The 17,097-nt window shown below is 44.7% G+C and overlaps 8 protein-coding genes across 8 annotated transcripts, besides 2 other annotated features; 5 read left to right on the forward strand and 3 right to left on the reverse strand.

Moving 5' to 3' along the window:
- Positions 1–224: 224 nt before the first annotated feature.
- Positions 225–4,989, reverse strand: TSTA_022630 (tankyrase, putative; the record flags this gene model as incomplete). The annotated part of the gene is made up of 9 exons (XM_002484398.1): positions 225–2,966; positions 3,018–3,292; positions 3,348–3,633; positions 3,699–3,723; positions 3,774–3,977; positions 4,010–4,183; positions 4,343–4,547; positions 4,595–4,645; positions 4,738–4,989. The coding sequence occupies 9 exons, from the start codon at positions 4,987–4,989 to the stop codon at positions 488–490; spliced, it is 3,951 nt and encodes a 1,316-aa protein (XP_002484443.1). The 3' UTR covers positions 225–487.
- A 188-nt stretch (positions 4,990–5,177) lies between these two features.
- TSTA_022640 (uncharacterized protein) lies at positions 5,178–6,443 on the forward strand. The gene is made up of 2 exons (XM_002484399.1): positions 5,178–5,937; positions 6,011–6,443. Exon 1 carries the CDS (start codon positions 5,219–5,221, stop codon positions 5,759–5,761), a length of 543 nt encoding a protein of 180 aa, XP_002484444.1. The 5' UTR covers positions 5,178–5,218; the 3' UTR covers positions 5,762–5,937; positions 6,011–6,443.
- Positions 6,444–7,468: 1,025 nt separating this feature from the next.
- Positions 7,469–8,893, forward strand: TSTA_022650 (uncharacterized protein; the record flags this gene model as incomplete). The annotated part of the gene is made up of 2 exons (XM_002484400.1): positions 7,469–7,699; positions 7,997–8,893. 2 exons carry the CDS (start codon positions 7,469–7,471, stop codon positions 8,651–8,653), a joined length of 888 nt encoding a protein of 295 aa, XP_002484445.1. The 3' UTR covers positions 8,654–8,893.
- Positions 8,894–8,936: 43 nt separating this feature from the next.
- On the reverse strand, positions 8,937–10,227 carry TSTA_022660 (DUF858 domain protein). Its single transcript, XM_002484401.1, has 2 exons — positions 10,103–10,227; positions 8,937–10,035 (listed from the first exon to the last, which is right to left on the reverse strand). The coding sequence occupies exon 2, from the start codon at positions 9,847–9,849 to the stop codon at positions 9,091–9,093; it is 759 nt and encodes a 252-aa protein (XP_002484446.1). The 5' UTR covers positions 9,850–10,035; positions 10,103–10,227; the 3' UTR covers positions 8,937–9,090.
- Positions 10,228–10,399: 172 nt separating this feature from the next.
- On the forward strand, positions 10,400–12,264 carry TSTA_022670 (uncharacterized protein; the record flags this gene model as incomplete). Its single annotated transcript, XM_002484402.1, has 2 exons — positions 10,400–11,259; positions 11,400–12,264. The coding sequence occupies 2 exons, from the start codon at positions 10,400–10,402 to the stop codon at positions 12,262–12,264; spliced, it is 1,725 nt and encodes a 574-aa protein (XP_002484447.1).
- Positions 10,403–11,461: a mobile genetic element.
- Positions 11,347–11,547: a mobile genetic element.
- A 261-nt stretch (positions 12,265–12,525) lies between the features above and the next one.
- TSTA_022680 (uncharacterized protein) lies at positions 12,526–14,227 on the forward strand. Its single transcript, XM_002484403.1, has 6 exons — positions 12,526–12,775; positions 12,836–13,381; positions 13,445–13,502; positions 13,578–13,640; positions 13,694–13,805; positions 13,866–14,227. The coding sequence occupies exons 1-6, from the start codon at positions 12,647–12,649 to the stop codon at positions 14,185–14,187; spliced, it is 1,230 nt and encodes a 409-aa protein (XP_002484448.1). The 5' UTR covers positions 12,526–12,646; the 3' UTR covers positions 14,188–14,227.
- A 633-nt stretch (positions 14,228–14,860) lies between these two features.
- Positions 14,861–15,270, forward strand: TSTA_022690 (uncharacterized protein; the record flags this gene model as incomplete). The annotated part of the gene is made up of 3 exons (XM_002484404.1): positions 14,861–14,873; positions 14,974–15,107; positions 15,160–15,270. The coding sequence occupies 3 exons, from the start codon at positions 14,861–14,863 to the stop codon at positions 15,268–15,270; spliced, it is 258 nt and encodes an 85-aa protein (XP_002484449.1).
- Positions 15,171–16,720, reverse strand: TSTA_022700 (uncharacterized protein). Its single transcript, XM_002484405.1, has 2 exons — positions 16,123–16,720; positions 15,171–16,062 (listed from the first exon to the last, which is right to left on the reverse strand). Exons 1-2 carry the CDS (start codon positions 16,634–16,636, stop codon positions 15,629–15,631), a joined length of 948 nt encoding a protein of 315 aa, XP_002484450.1. The 5' UTR covers positions 16,637–16,720; the 3' UTR covers positions 15,171–15,628.
- Between the last annotated feature and the right edge of the window lie 377 nt (positions 16,721–17,097).

Below are 17,097 nucleotides of genomic sequence, written 5' to 3' on the forward strand. Positions count from 1 at the left end.
TTGTACTGTAGTGGGAGCCAGAGTATAGATCTAATATATGCTGCTCATGAGACTGAAGCTACAATCAGGTTTTCTTAGTGGTTGTATTCTTCTATTTCAACTGGATACCAAGCGTGTGAACAATTCCACTACTTGTTCTCTCAATGTAATGGCCTTTCTGAGAATGATTAGATTAGATTACTATCATGTAGGTCTGGTAGTGTGACTCGAACAAAGAGAAAAGTGATCTAGGCAGAAGCTGTTTTTGAATTTCGCTGTATCATGAAACATGAGTGATCAACACAAAACAGAGGGGGGTATCTAAGTGCTTATATACAAGGGTGGTGGCAAAGGGAAAGAAGTACAGATGCCTAGTTGAGCCTATAACTTATTCTGCTTCCCATGAGTTAATTTGGGAGAAAAGTGAGCGTGTCGACTGCACTGAATGTGTCTCAGGCCTTAGGATTCAAGTTAACATGGACATATTACTGTATTCCAGTCCTAACTTCTATTTTGTAACGCTAGGACGTGAAACGCGTAGCTCATTGAAAGCCTCCTGAATACCAGCGTTTTTGTGCGACTCACATTCAAGTAATAACTCCATGATGGGTTCGCTCTCCAAAATATTTGCTATATCAATCGCACTATAACCATCTCGGTTCCTTTTTCCAATTGATGCTCCGTTATCCAGGAGTAATTTCACCACGGCTGGTTCCAGGCTCTCCGTTGCGAGCATTAGTGGTGTTCTTCCGCGGTAGTCAGTGTCGTCCAAGTTAGCTCCTGCCTGGACTAACATCAGCGTTATCGCTTCTTGGCCATTCGCAGCAGCAAAATGCAGTGCTGTCTGTCCAGATATATCCTTTGCATGAATATCACCACCTGCATCAATAAGTGACTGCACTATTTCAAAGGTTCCTATATCTACTGCAAGATGCATCAATGTGGAGTCGTCGATCCTTGTGGTAACATTTGCTCCATGTTCAATAAGCAGACGTACCATCCTCTCGTCTCTCCCTTTAATAGCATAGAATAACGGTGGCATATCATCGGAGCCGCATTTGTTCGGATCCGCACCGTGTTCGAGGAGCAGCACAGCAGCTTCCATTTGCTGTTGGAAAACGGCTAATTCGAGAGCTGTACAGCCTCCAGCATCCCTCGCATTGATATCTGCACCCTTCTCAAGCATGCTCTGTATTCTACCAATTTGGCCCTCCTGTGCGGCGAAGCGTAGACCAGTAAGTGCCGTACTTCCCTGGGCTTTTTTGTCTGCGAGTTTCGTTAATACAGCTCGCTTCCTGGCATCATGTCTTTCTGCTGTTAATGATTCAACAATAGTCCGTCCATGTTCGACTTTGTCTTCTAGTAACTGTACTAGGGTGTCATGTCCTTTCACAACTGCACAATGCAAAGGGGTCCACCCATCCTTATCTTCGAGGTTAGGTTCTGCACCATGTTTCAGTAGCAATTGTATCATAGACTCATACCCTCCTAGGGCCGCTTTATGGAGGGCTGTGAGTCCAGAAATGTCCTGTGAATTGACATCCGCATTATTGTTGAGCAGTATTTCTGCCACTGATGTTGCCCCACTCTGGGCGGACCAGCAGAGTGGAGTGTGCCCATCGTCATTTTTAGCATTGACATCGGCGCCTCCTTCAACCAATATATGTACAACTCCTTCATAGGACAATGCCCAGTGTAAAGCCGAGTTGCAGTACTCGTCTCTCGAGTTAATATCGGCGTTGTTCCGCAAAAGGACCCGTACAGTAGCTTCGTGGCCTATTGTGGACGCAAAATCCAAAGCTGTACTGCCCACCCAGTCCCGAGCATTAATGTAGGCTCCATTATCAAGGAGCATCTGTACGAGTACGTCTTTTCCTTCTTCAGCTGCTAGAAACAGTGCTTCGTTTCTCCCATCTCCTCCAGCGTCTAGATCGACACTGCTATCGAATAACACTCTCGCTAGCTCAACGTCTCCGTTAAGGATCACCCAGTTCAGTGCTGACCATCCCTCATCATCTTTGATAAGATCAGCTCCTCTCTTAAGAAGGAGCTCCGAGGTTTCTCTATATGCATTTCTTGCCGCCCAATACAGAGCTGATTCCCCGCGGTGATTCAGTGCATTGATGTTCGCACCCTTGTCGAGCAAGAAGCGGATCGCTTCTGTTCGTCCATTCATAGCTGCTATAAGTAGTGGGGTCGATTCTTTACTGTCTTTTTCATCAACATCGAAGTCTTTCTCTAACAGATAGCCTAGAACCTCCTCCAGACCCCAATATGCCGCGGCATGAAGAGGCCCAAATTGTCTAGGGAAACGATCGTACCAGTCTCTGGTCCGATACCGGGTGACATGCAATATCTGGACAAAAGACACTAACTTCCTGCTTTGTTCAAGAAATGCCAAGATCAAGTCTATTTCTTTGTGGAGCTGCTTCTGGACGTGGTATCCCCAATTATGTGCGGCGTAATCAAGTAGTCGATATTCTTGCATGCGCTGCGATAATGTATCTCCGTCAGAGCACGGTCCGCTCTCAAAAGCATCGAAAGATAGATATGTAAGGCAAACATTCGCAATCTCGTTATCAGGATCAGACACAAGTTCCTCGGGGTGTCTCGAAAAAAATTCGTGGAGAGTATGATGGACAAGGCCTATGATGCCGCTCTTCTCATCAACCCTGATCAGGCCAGCGGAAACACCGAGTAGTATATCTTTATCCGGAAAAGCGTCTTGGTCCAACTCGGTATCTTGCAATTCGACACCTAAGATGTGGCGCAGTTCTTCAACGTTGAGTGGCCTCATCGCACGAAAAATATATGAAAGTGCCCTTTGTGCAAGCTCGTAGTCCTGCGGACTTTGACCCTTGATTCTTTCCATGGTAGAGTGGTAAGTCTCGCCGACATCTGCTGTGAGCGCATTCATAGCTATTCGCACATTCTTCAAACTACTATGACCACGCAAGAGTTCCATCTGCAGAGAGGCAAGTAGAAACCTATTTGACCTGGTTACTTTAGCCAGAAAGTAGGGATCCAATGAGACTGACATGCCAGCAGCATTTGATTTCACAAGCTGAATTATAGAGTCCTTCAATCCCCAGTCCTTAGCAAGAAGCTTGCACAATCTCGTATCGCTCATGATTTCAAGTTCCAAATAAGTCTCTATGTCAGATCCACTTGCGGAAATTTCCACTCGGGTAAGGTTCGTAAAATGAGCGAGATCATCTATATGAGGACGAGAGGTAAAGAAAAAACGGACAGATCCCTCGAGTTTCTTCATTGAATGCAGAAATTTATGCCTATTTCTCTCGGGGCATTCGTCCTAGACCACGTGTAAGCAGCTTACAGGGATATGCTGTCTTAGTGGAGGGGTGTACCAAGGCGTCAACAAAAAGATAAACTTTAGCAAACAAAGAACAAAGACGCACGATAAGCGAAACCCATTCATCTTCGCTGGGGTTTCTTTTCCTTACTGCATTCTTTTCAAGAAAATCTCTCACTGTAGAAGGGATGGGATAAATTTGTTCCGCAAGCTGGCGACATATATTTGCTAGAAGTTGGAACTCGGAGTGTGTTGTTGGATTCTTGTGGTCAATATATAAGTATACCACAGCGGCTTTTGCTGCATGTGTAGCATCGTTAACATAATTAACTGCAATGGATCTAAGTAAAATAATGAGTGGCTTGCTTGATTTAGTATTTTAACCATTTCGTCGGAGGGTGCTCACGTGAAAACACTTTTTCCCGCCCCAGCTTCATCGCAAGTTAGCTACTACAACAAACGTCCATAGAAGGAGACATACGGATTCCATAACACCAGAGGACCGAACTCTGATTGCCATTGAACCATTGCTGGAACTCAGTGCTCTCTAACAGCCATTGTCCGGTGGCCTCCGAATGCTTTTCAAAAGTGTCTCTTTGCTTTTCGTGAAAGCTGTGTGTTGACAACTTTTCAAGAACGTTATCACGTTCAGAGGCTGCCTCTCTGCCTGCGAATACAATTAGACCTTTGGAAGTTAACACGAATTAGGTATTATACTTAGTAAAAGCTTCTCAACACGTTCCGTCTTCTCCACTAAAGTACGGTTATTCTCTACTGATAACTTTTGAAGCCGGTTTACCGCCACAAGTGTGGCATTTCTGACAACTCCCTCCTCGCGGTCTATCGCTCTATGGAAGCGAGCATATGCGGATGCCAACTCTTCGTCTTCACCTAAAGCTAAGGTTCGAAGCGCTTTCACTATGGTTTCCGGTGGGTCAGTCCATGCCTCTGATCGCTCCAGTCAAAATGAGGATTGGCTGAGTCGAACCGATTTAGGAAGCTAGGGTCAAGTCAAGTCCAGTTGGGGGTTGGTATATATGTTAGGCTCACCGATTCGCTTCATTCTAATATGCTTCGCGGAGATCCCGCAAAGATCCAACACTGACACGAGGACTTCTATCAGAACACTCTTCAGTTCTGGCAGGGTCGACATATCTATATCCACCTCAAGAACTTTGAGCCGGCTGAGGTAAGAATCCAGGTCTTCGAAAAACTCAATAATCTTATCGTAGTCTGCCGATACGGAAACTACTGCCTGCGATCAATGAGAAAGAGGTGTAAAAGTGGAAAGATGTGTCCTACGCTCATGACATAGCGTATAGCTACGAATATTGCGGCACTAGGTGGAGAAGCCTATTTTGATCAAAGATTAGGTTTCCCTGATTGCGAAGCAGGAGAAGCCTATTACTGACATTAACTGCTGGCTGCGCAACCACATCACTTACGATGTTGATGCGATTCATGATATTGGTCACAAGGGTTCTGAACTTGTCAAATTTTGAACCACTGTGCCTAAAATTCCGGAATACCGTTCCTTTGTCTTGAAGCGCATTTACTATGTCATCCACGGACGTCGCAGAGAGAAAATCAACTTTGGTCATGCTATTTTGCTCATAGCGATCAATCGCTGCTTGCCAAATGACATTGATATCAGAAGCAAGAGGGGTATTCAGATGGGTATTTGGACTTGCAGACATCGTGGAAATTCGGATTCTTGCTGGAGCCAAATAAGCGTACGATGCACGTCTTTCATAGCTGTTTACATGAAGGAATCTCGAGGTTCGGACCGACTGGGATGGCGGGGTGTACGCCTCCAGTCGAGACTACCCTCGACTGGAGGCGTACATGCCGTATATGACCTCAGGTGGAGGTATATTGTACACTTGCAGACGTTAAATCCTCAGTTTGACGGATCGGTCATTCACAATGAGCAGTGCCTCACGACCGTATGTTACTTTCGCCAATGATACGAAGGAATCTTTTCTGCGTTATCTGAGCGAGAGTCCAAATAATCGTCGTGTGTCTTGCGAAGAGAGAGAGAACATCATCCAATGGTTAACCAATCCTCACAAACGGCCGTCGTCACAAAGCGAGTTTAGTCGACGTAACTACGTTCGGAAGACTTTTACCTGGGAGGAGGCGACACAACTTCTAGTCGCTTGTCCAAAGACCGAGGGGGGAGAGAAACGTGTCGTGGTTACGGAGGATATGATTGCGGATATAGTTGAGTATGTTCATGAGAATAACGGCCATGCTGGATGGGATTACACATGGAGGGATATCAGCAGATCATACTATGGTATTTTGCGGTCGGATGTTATACGTCTTCTGAAGCAATGTGAGATTTGTGCACATAATCCTTCAAAGCGACCGAAGGACGCCAAAACTGCTCCCACCGATATTCAATCAGTGGATACCGATTTCGTTGACTTCAGCAAGAACGAACCGCCGTTCCATGGCTCTGAATGAAAGTGCAAAAGAGGTGAATAAGTTCGGAACGGTCTGACTATTCGAATTGTTGGCTGGGGGATGTCGAGCATTCGGAAGCATTTACGTGACACTTCGGAGGTGTAGTAGGCCTCATTTGGCTTGATCTTTGTCGTATTGCTGAGACATAGAACACATATGTTCAAATATACCTGCAGGTAAGTTTCTGTATTAGCCCTTAGTTCCGTTACTTATCAGACTCTTCATGCATACTGATTTACCATGTCTCAGACTATTAAACACGTGTGGTTCGAAAACCTTGGCACATTGGGCACAACACTTTGCGAATTCAGTGAATCAAGGCCGTAAAGAAAACCCATTTTCTTACAAATGCATAGCTTCCCATGCGCTTAGGCTGCCCTAGCTGTTGAACAGGAAGCCTCAAACGCTACACTCTCTCTTGTAACTTATGTCTTCCTAGATACAAACCAGCCGCTATTTATCATGCGGACTTGGTCAAGGATGCTGAGTACCAAGTATCATTATTGAGCTATAGCCAACGAAGTGTCCAGCTGAATTACAAGTCGAAACAGGATGTCAACCACTAGTCCCTCACTATCAGCTCATGTTAATAGGCTTACGCTCCTGGCATGCGCAGTTTTGGACCAGTTCGCCACCAGATTCCGCCTACTCAGTTACAGCGCCTCTTGTATTCGTGCAGTCTCTGACGAAGGAGATGGCCACGCCCATTTCTGTTTGTTTTATGGGATTGTAACTCACTCCAGCTTAGGAGAACACTGAAGCCAGCGTGAGATATTCTTTAAACAATTGTGTCTGAAGCCATTGCTCACAGACACTGCACTGGTCATGAGTATGGGACAGACATAGTACATTTGGAGCTAGTTAGCGGTTATACAATGACGGAAATGACACGCAGATGCTAGTAGGTGAAATCGTCTAATCTTTACTGAAGGAATCAAGCACCTGCAAATCCGAGGAGCATGCCGCCAGGAAAAGGACAAGCATTTTTGAGGTGGAACTGATCACTTTCCAAAATGAACAGAAATATATGCCTAGAGTAGCCTTCGAATCAATATGAAGCACTTCTAAACATTGTTGTGATCTTTCGAAAAATGTAACTTTGTGGATGCATTTGTACTTGCACTAGTATTAGTACAATAAGCTTCCTAACACAGAATATAAGTTCATTTTGAGTAGTACAAGTTGTTGTTCTTCTTAAGATATGTGACAACCGACACGTAAGGGATTCCTTGTGTAGTGTCGGAACTAAAACGTAATACCATTTCACCAAAAAAGGACGCCCTTAAAGGGAATTTGGTATTTTTGAAGTATTTGCGAACCGTTCCGTAGTTCGACTTCTGTATCTTGCTAGTCACGTGATTTTATTTCCAACACTATCTGGATCTCGACTGCACCCTCGCATCCAACAAAGGCCTAATACTTGGTATACTAACCATCTGCGATTAGTATTGCGATTAGTATTACGACTTGTAAACATGGCGTGAGTGATCGTTTCGAACCATAAATATATACTTAGTATGTCATACGAAAATCTATACTAGAACGCGTATTGCGGTTGTTTTAATTTAACGTTATTTAACTTTTTTTTTACCTTGCTTAGTAAGACCTTGGCTTGGCGGCGAACGCAGCCTGAAAAAGCTTGGACCTCTAGGATCACTTCCAAGTCTTCACTTGTGAAAACTTGAAGAGTCTCCCAAAACTTATCACATGGCTAAACGAAGGCAGCTACCTACCATTGATCAAATTGAGAGCAAGCTAGGATACAAGCTTGACTACTTAGATAATGTTGATGACGATATTCCCACATTTTACTCCGATCTTACGCCCGTCCCCAACAGCGCCTACGAGCGGGCTTTAAGGGAATTTGACGTAGCCAGGAAGCAGGAACTTAAAGGAGCAGATTCATCGCATGGACTTCCAATTCTAGGTGCACCAAAAGTAAGTCATCAAATAGCTTTGATCAATAATCCAAAGTCTAGTCCGATAACATTTATTACGTTTAAAGATAGTTTCAGCGCATGGCGACAATGTAGTGGCAATATGTTCGCAAAATATTGGTCTCTATCGTTTCATAATTCAAATTAATCATGAATCTGGGCTTCGTCTGCCTCTTCGATTTACCGAAAGCGAAACTTCGAGATTTATGACCGTCACGAAGGTATACATTAATTTATATCCATCATCTTACTTGCGGACTAATCAGTGTCAAAGTTTCAAATAGATAATTGCTATAAGACATCATCAATCTTCTTCAGACTGCCGAGAGAGCTCCGTGATAGAATCTATATGTTCTCCATCCCTAGCTGCGAGTGGACGCTGGGAGATGTTGATCAGTTTAATTCGACCACTTTTGCTGGGGCTTTAGGCGATCCAACTGGCTTTTTCTTCCCGCTGAATAAGGATCTCAGCGTCCTCCTGGTCAACAAGCAAATACGTCAGGAGGCACTTCCTATTGCGTACCGCAAAACTTTCTTTCGTCTGGATGATATAGACGATTTTATCAAAGTCATTATCTCTATCGGGCAGATCGGGCGAGCAAACATTGAGTCGGTGGAGTTCTCTTGGGAAAGCCGAAGTGACCTCTCTTACCAAATGGGCAAATACCTTGAATCCGACGATAACAATTCTCATCTTCCTGCCCTCCACGTGCTGAGATGTGTTCAACTCCTGAAGGAATGCCGCAGGCTAGCATTTCTCCGCCTTTATTTCGAACCCGACTTGATATCAAACATGTCGATTGCTAGCTTTCAGGCTGACCCTGGCATCCGTGAACTCTCTTCTGTTCGAGGAATTCGTAGGGTGGAAATTGGAACTGCTGTTTTCGAGCCACTAGACCATTACGACTTCATCAAATGGCTCAAAGGAAAGATGGAGTCCGGAAGTAATACGTAGGACACGTGATATGATACGAAAGTGTAGGATGATCAGTGACCTAGAGATTCATACTTACCAAGCGCAGCATGGAAGCATCACATTACAGATTCTTTACAGCTGTCGCTCTTGATAATTTATCTACTTACATGGCTCGAAGTATAAAAACTTTTGTGTAGATGTGACTTAAATTCGAGGCTATTCCGGAGATGACAAGACGATGTGCCCCCCCCACCCGCTCCCCGAAAAATATACCAATAAAAGACATCGTTCAGCTCTCTGAACTTTCTAGCACGAACGTAGGATAAAATGCTACGTACTGTATGATGTCGCTGCACAAGACTATCCGCTGCTTCGTAGCGGCAACAGCAGGTTCGAATGTTTTATTGGAACGACATTGGCTTCCCAATGTCCAATGGTATGAGAATTGTTCAGAAACGTTGGCCACTGAAAATCGCTTAGGCCCTGGTCTGCGGTCGCAAGGCATAAGATCGGACCGGAAGAAGTTTGTATTTCTTCGGAAACCCCCCTTGTATCTCCGATGTGACTAAGGTCATCCCCGACTCTTTAAATTTTTCTCGAAACTTCCGGTCCGATCTCGTTACGCTGCTGTCCAAGTCGTCATACATATCATTTCCGGCGGGATCCGACGATATATTCTCTTTAATGATCATAATTCCAGTCTCCGTCAATGCAGCCCGACAGCGCACGAGATACTCGGTCAGTTGTGTATCTGTAATATGACCAATACACCATTGACACCAAATTAGGTCATATTTCTTCGTAGGATACCAGTTTTCCAAGCCTGTGACATAGATATCTCCAACTGATCCATGTTCGTTTAACGGCGCTTGCCGTAGAAGAGAAGCAAAATTCTCTACTGGCTCTACCGCATCCACGACTTCACAAACCTGCTGGAGAAGACCACTGGTCACACGTCCTATACCTGCGCCACAATCTACACCGAGCTTGAATCTTTTCTGAGTCATAGTACTTGGTACTAATCGACGAACCTTGGCTAAGAAATTCGCCGAACCGCGCAGATCAATACGTGAATACCATGAGAAGCTACCAAGGTCACCTAGCATGGCATTAACCGTTGCTGGGGTCTTATTCCAATATCTCATAGACGAAGTGTGGTCTATATTAGCGTCGACAGGAGTGCGATTGGCAACATAATCGCTCCTTGACTCGTCCTTGCTCGGAGATGCAGACATGCTTGTTCTTAACCGATAAGCAATTGTGAGCCGGAAAGGGTAGCAGGAGCGAGTTTTCGAAAACCGACGCTTGTAGCGTAATAACGTAATGAATTCAGGTAAAATAATCCTTCGAGGGATAGTCAGATAGCCGTCAACTTAGAGTCAATATACCAGTGGCCATGAAGTACGTTCTTTGAAGCAACTCTGCAACTTGTTAGCGAAAAACAGACTGCTACTTCGGCAGGCGACTTGTTTAGAAAAGTGAGCTTACTAAGAAAAGTTGAGCTGGCTGCTACAATGGAACATTTATTGTCAGGTTGTCTGATGATAAAAGATAGTATTAGTACGGAGTTAGACTCTAATGTTGAGTCGACCCGAGCTAGCCATTCTGTGTGTGATTAGAAGTATGGATGGATCTCTTTCCCTGTCGCACAGAAGCAAATCTTTTTCCGTCCCGTTATCATTGATACCGTCCCTCACCGCCTGAGGAATAAACCCACCTGAGGAATAAATTTACCCCAAAACGCGAAAAATCGCGAATATTTCACACCGCGATATATCAACCAATATGGCTTCAATGGAGCTCGCACTTGCAGCATTACGTTCAGCGGATCCTGGAGAAAAGCCTAATATTAGTTTGGTTGCAAGAACATACGGCGTTAGCCAATCGGGCCTTTATAAACGTTTTCACGGCGTTACAGGCTCAAAAGAAGAGCAATACGACAAGCAACGAATACTCACCACCACGCAATCAAGAGCGCTTATAAAATGGATAAATCAACTCACCGAGCGAGGCCTGCCCCCTACAAATTCAATGTTAGCGAACTTTGCAAGAGAAATATCTGGTAAAGAGCCTGGGAAAAACTGGGCTTCACGCTGGCTCAAGGCTCATTCGGATAAGGTGATTTCTCGCTATTCAACGGGCCTTGATTCGGATAGAAAAAAGGCAGATTCGGCATATAAATATGCTTTATATTTTGAGCTTATTGGACGGAAAATACAGCAATATAACCTCGGCCCAGAGCAAATCTATAATATGGATGAGAAGGGCTTCATGCTTGGAGTAAGCACAAAACGGAAAAGAATCTTTACTCGGCGCAAATATGAGCAAGGGGGCTATAAGCAGCATCTTCAGGATGGAAATCGAGAATGGATTACCACAATTGGTTGTATTTGTGCCAATGGAACTGCTTTAGCGCCTAGTCTTATTTATATGGCAAAATCGGGCTTTATACAGGATTCTTGGCTTCAAGATTACGATCCCCAAACACAGAGATGCTTCTTTGCAGCCTCAGAGTCAGGGTGGACTAATAATGATATCGGATATCGCTGGTTGGTGGATGTTTTTGATAAAGAGACAAAATCTCAAGCAAGCCGGGGATGGCGCCTTCTTATCCTCGATGGGCATGGATCCCACGTTACAATGAAGTTTATTGAATACTGCGACTCGAATCGAATTCTATTAGCAATCTTTCCGGCTCATGCAACACATACTTTACAGCCTCTTGATGTCGCTCTTTTCTCGCCTCTTTCTAACGCTTATACAAGCAATTGGATGATTTTATAAGGGATAGCCAAGGCTTCACCCGGCTCACTAAACGTGACTTTTTTCGCCTTTTTTGGGCTAGCTGGAATGAGGTTTTTATAAGCAAGAATATCAATTCAGCATTCAGAACGACTGGTCTATATCCCTTTGATCCGGAGATTGTTATCAACAAATTCAACAAGAAAATCACCAGCCGGCCATCCTCAAGCGAATCCGGAGCTTCAATTATTCCTCCAGAAGATTGGAGACGGCTTGAGAAGCTTGTTAAAACTGTTGTTAACAATATTTATGATGAAAAGGCTGTACAGCTTCGAGAAACGGTGTCACATCTTTCTACTCAGCTTATCTTGCTTCAAAATGAGAATCAAGGCCTGAAAAGAGCTCTCATAAATGCAAAGAAGCCTAAAAACAAGAAACAGCCTTTATTACTAGGTTTACCATCAGAACAAGATGGTGGAGCGCTTTTTATGAGCCCTACTAAGGTTCAGCAAGCTCGTGATATTATTTCTCAAAAAAATGACGAAGCCGCGCAGAAGCAGGCTCATAAAGATGATAAAAAGCTTCAACAACAGCTTAAAAAGCAAGCTAAAGATGCCGAAAAGGTTAAAAGAGCTCAAATCCGACAAGAAAAACGTGAGCAGCGTGAGCAAGAGGCTGCGGAAAAGCAACGGCTTAAGGACGAGCAAGAATTGGCTAAGCTAGCTGATTTACAGCTTCAAAATGATGTTATATCAACTCCAAAGGCTTCAAAAAAACCCACAGAGCAAATTTCTAGGCAAGCAAAGCCAAGAGTGCAACCTGAGGCTCATGTGGAGGATAATGAGGTGGTTGTTACTACAAACCGTAGGGGCCGCGCGATACGGCCCCCTGTACGTTTTCGCGATTAACTTTTATGCTTTTTAGATTCGCCATAGCTTATTTAGTGCTACACCAGAAATTCACTATACTTAATTATTATGTGGTGTTGTAAAAGCTTCAAAATATTCTGTACAGTAAGCCGTTGAAATTATTCCTCAGGTAGGGTTATTCCTCAGGCGGTGAAGGACGGTATGTGTGAGAACACTTACTCACTAGACCTAATTAGTCGAATGATCAGTCGGAAACGTACATATAACAGACCGACATCTACGGAGTATATAAGATTTGGAGGCTAGATTGAAAGCAAAGTTAAATATCAACGATCTTTGTTCAATAATCAATCGGAAATCGGAAGACCACTTCTGTTCATGTGTATCTTAAAGTGCTAAGTCTATATTGAAAACCGTGAACATGTCATTGGGCGAAGAACATGTTGCTTTCATCCGCTGGTGTGAATCTCAAGGGATAAAGATTCATGGCGTCTCCCCTGCCGGTATTCCAGGTCGGCGTTTAGGGATGATTGCCACAAGAAGAATATCCGTACGTTCACCAGTCTTCCAACTTTTCCTTCCCACAAGACCACTTATTTACCGGATACAGGCTGGCGAGACAATTGTTACGGTTCCTCTAGTCGCGATGCTTACAATCGACTCCGTTCCCCCTTCTTTTGTTCGAATGTTTTCCAAAGCTACACCGCTACATGCGATACTCGCCGCGTTTTTCACCCACGGAGACCCTGTTTTATTAGAAAAATGGGAGTATTGGCGTCGGGTTTGGCCTCTTAGGCATGATTTTGAAAAATCTTTGCCACTCTTTTGGTCGGAAATGTTACCAGCCAACGAAAGCATACTACCTCCTTCTGTTTCTGGATCGTGGAGCTTCCGTAATAAGAAACCTGAGGATATTGAGTATGGATCCAGATATACAAACATACTCTCGCACCAGAAAAAGAGATTGCAGGATGCATGGAGCGAGGTTCTTTTGGTGTTCCCTCACACAGACTGGAATTTCTTCTCATATAATTGGCTCATTCTGAATACCAGAAGTTTCTTCTATGTGTCACCAGAGAAAGACGAGCCTGAAGATTGGAATGATGCCATAGCCTTAGTTCCTTTTGCGGATTACTTCAATCATGATGACAAGGCAGTGAGTCTTCTGAATTTGAATTTAAGCCCTTTAGATGAGTCACAAGCTGACATGACCGAAAAGCCTTGTGAGGTTAATTTTAACGGCGAGTATTACACGTTTAAAGCTTCTCGACGATTTGGTAAGTTATGAAATGTGAAGCCTGAAAGCTGGCTCAAGAAATAAATGAAGGCAGCTAACATTGCACTCTGCATAGAGAAGGGCGAAGAGTTATTTATCAGCTATGGATCACATTCGAACGACTTTCTTCTAGTTGAATGTGAGCGTTGACGTCTATCAACTATTTTAAGGTGATGCTTACAGGACATGAAGACGGATTTCTTCTAGATGACAACAAGTCGGATGCCATTTTTCTCGACGATATCGTCCTTCCAGAACTTGCAACTGCGAACAAGAAAGAACTGCTCTCTCGGCAGCTTTATGGGTATGTAGATACCTAACTACCTCTAGCGTGCCATAGGAGCTAACTTCAACTTCAACTTAGCGACTATAAAGTTACATCGTCTGGTTTTTGCAATCGTACCAAGGCTGCTGCTTGCATGAAATACATGACTAACGATCAGTGGCGTGACTACATTCTAGGTCGCAGTCAGGGCGTAGAGAATAGAACCGCAAGTGTTCTCCATGACTGGATCGGCGCCTATCTGAAGAAAAGCATGACCAGTATCAAGATCTTGGAGGATATGCAATTGAGGCCGCGATCAGAATCTCAATATTGGGAGAAGGATAGGATCGACATTTTGTTGAGGAGGTGGAACCAAATAAGAGTCTTGTGTGTAGAAGCATCAAAGGCTATTTCCTCGTGAAGCCGGGTTCACGTCTTACCTTGTATACCGTGCTCTGGGGCTAGGAACTCGGTTTGAAATCATCAAGACCGCTGAGAAGGTTGCCTGAATAGAAACATCATTATATGACTAATTCTATGAATCTTTGATATCAGAGCAGGTCATGTGCCCGATCATATTAATGCCCACCACGCAGATGCCATTTCAAGCCAACAACGAAACAGACTAAGCGCCGCATATGCATCTAATCCACCGCTGACCCTTGCAAATGATACGACTTTACCGAGCGCGTACGCCTACAATCGAGGCTAGTAGTGGCGGGTGCACTTGAACCCTGCTGTGCCCAATGCATTGACCATTCAAATCGTATCAAAGTCATTTCTAAACTCCTGTGTGCTAAGCATCGCGCCCTCGGATAGGAAAAGAATCATACCTAAGACAGGAGAGTTGCCTAAAGGCCAGTGGGGAGACTACATACTGAACTAAACCTGCCAATGGAGAGACCCGAACGTAAAAGGCTCCGCATCGCTGTCATTGAGGTGTAAAGCCGGTGCTATTCCAGTCCTACTTTAACCACTAAAGGCGCGTCAATGCTATCGGTGAAAAGCCAGTAATCATAAAGAGTTGACCCGTGTCCCAGTTCCGCCTCGAAATAGAACCTGAACTTCCGAACCGTTGTTTCAAGGTCGACGTGATGGCTCATTCACGTAACAGGAACGACAGCCACGGGTTTCTTCCTGGAGTTCAAGCGCAATTACGACTTCAGCGTCACGCAACGAAAGCACCAGATCATTCCCCTCGCCCAAGTCAATGAACAGTATATAGCAGATACCGTCGGCAATGAACGAGCATCAGCAGACACCACTGCTCGTGATCGACTTGAATCAGTGGCCACCACTGTGCAGCCTCCTGGCCGCAGTCCCAACCCTTTCGATCCATCAGTAAGCTTTGCCGTGTTGGCACCACAATGCATTTGACTGACCCTCGATGTAGGCACCTAATTGTCAAGATTGGCTGCAGGATTACGTCCGCAGACTGGTTGAAGAAGGGTTCATAGGAAGCAGCGCCAGCTCAGTCGTGCAAACCGCTCCAAGGGTCATATAAGGAGTAATTCTCAATTTGGTTTGACTTATCTGCTATATGTTTTATCTTGTTTTTCAAATGCTTATGAAAGAGGACACTACCATGAACCCGGGGTGGACAGCAAGGCTTTCATGTTATTCAATAAGTAGTGCTGTTAGGGAATGGCAGACAGAGGGAATTTGACTTTATTAGTATACTTTGCCAAACAGAACAAACCACAACTAACCGGGACTAATGACGCCATCTTTGTAGTAAGCTTCCAACAGTCCGAATGGTAGTATTATCCGGGGGCAACCTTCTTTATTTATCTTTGGACTGAGAAACGATCAACCGATCCGCACTTGTCTCTCGATATGTGGAGCACAAATACACTGTGATACTAACACCCCATAGCCGTAGTGTAGTAGTCCCATGGGTCCCACGTCTTAGTGTATTGATCTAGGATCATCGGCAAATATTTCGTGGACCAATCTTCCTGCCGATCCGCAGTATACTGAGCCTTGCGGGCCTCCCAGTAAGCAGGTAACCAGCCGGACTGTTCCCAATCGACAACAGCTAAAGCGCGATATGGTCGACCGGGAGTGACAATGATATTACTGCGGTGAAGATCACCGTGGGTGAACTTAATGCCACAGTCATCAGGAAGATCATAACGGAATGGCTCCACTGGAACCGAGTGTGGATCGGGCATTGGCCTTCGATGAAGAAACGTGAACCAGTTGTGAAATTCATGAACTGTAGCGAATGGTCCTGCCTCTGACATATAGTTTATGTGAAATGCTCTATCATAAAGAGGACCTCGAGTGATGTTCCCTATGAAGTAAAGTTGAATACAGGGACAAGAGATTGGCAGACTATGAAGAGCGCGCTTACCTACGAATTTGTCCAACGGGTGCTGTTCAAGTCGACGTAAATGGTCAAAGATTTCGCGCAACTCGCAACAAATCCCAGCCCGATCAACGGCTTCCATACTTTCCCATACCTGATCTAGCGTCTGTCCTCGAACGTACTCCATATAAATGAACTTTTCTTCTCCGTGTGTACGCCACCCGTAAACCTCAGGGACTGGGACACGACCTTTAAGCAATCGGAAGATGGCGTACAGACCTAGGGCTTCGGATAGCTTCACATCGCTTCCCCACTTTACAAATAGTCCCATATCTTCGAATATCACAGGTGGTGGCCTGACGCATGGGGTAGTCATTGGGGACGTCTTCCTATTGTCTGGGTTGACTCCGAGATTTTGAGATCTGGCTTGCGCGTGAACCGCTTCGGGGGAAGGTAGCTCGCTCCATTTTTGAAAAAATGATGAGATCTTGACGTCGAAGTTATGTGATTTAGGAATCATCGACGGCGTAAGCAGGACGTGTTCATCTTTGTTAACCATCGTGGAAAGGACGTTAAGATGAATAAGACAAACTGGAGGCTAGGCGCCGGGCAGTTACACAATATTAACCTTGTGAACTTGGGTATGGGGTAGGATTTTACACAGCCACAATTTTGGTCTTACCCACTCCCAAAACAAATGAGGTTGTTTTATTGGGGTTGGCTCACGTGACGACCATACTGTTGTTGATGTGCTAGTTGGTAATCTAAGCTAACTACAGCTGTGCTGACCCCTTTATGTCGGAACTAAAACGTAATACCATTTCACCAAAAAGGACGCCCTTAAAGGGAATCTGGTATTTTTGAGGTATTTGCGAACCGTTCCGTAGTTCGACTTCTGTATTCTGCTAGTCACGTGATTTTATTTCCAACACTTTACGGAGGTCACATGACTCTCGGATTATAGTTGATCCGCACCGGAGGGAGATCCACGGGTGTAGCACGCTGACAACTCTGGATTAG

The sequence above is a fragment of the Talaromyces stipitatus genome, genomic scaffold (assembly GCF_000003125.1).
Source record: "Talaromyces stipitatus ATCC 10500 scf_1105507295549 genomic scaffold, whole genome shotgun sequence".
Lineage (NCBI taxonomy): Eukaryota > Fungi > Ascomycota > Eurotiomycetes > Eurotiales > Trichocomaceae > Talaromyces > Talaromyces stipitatus.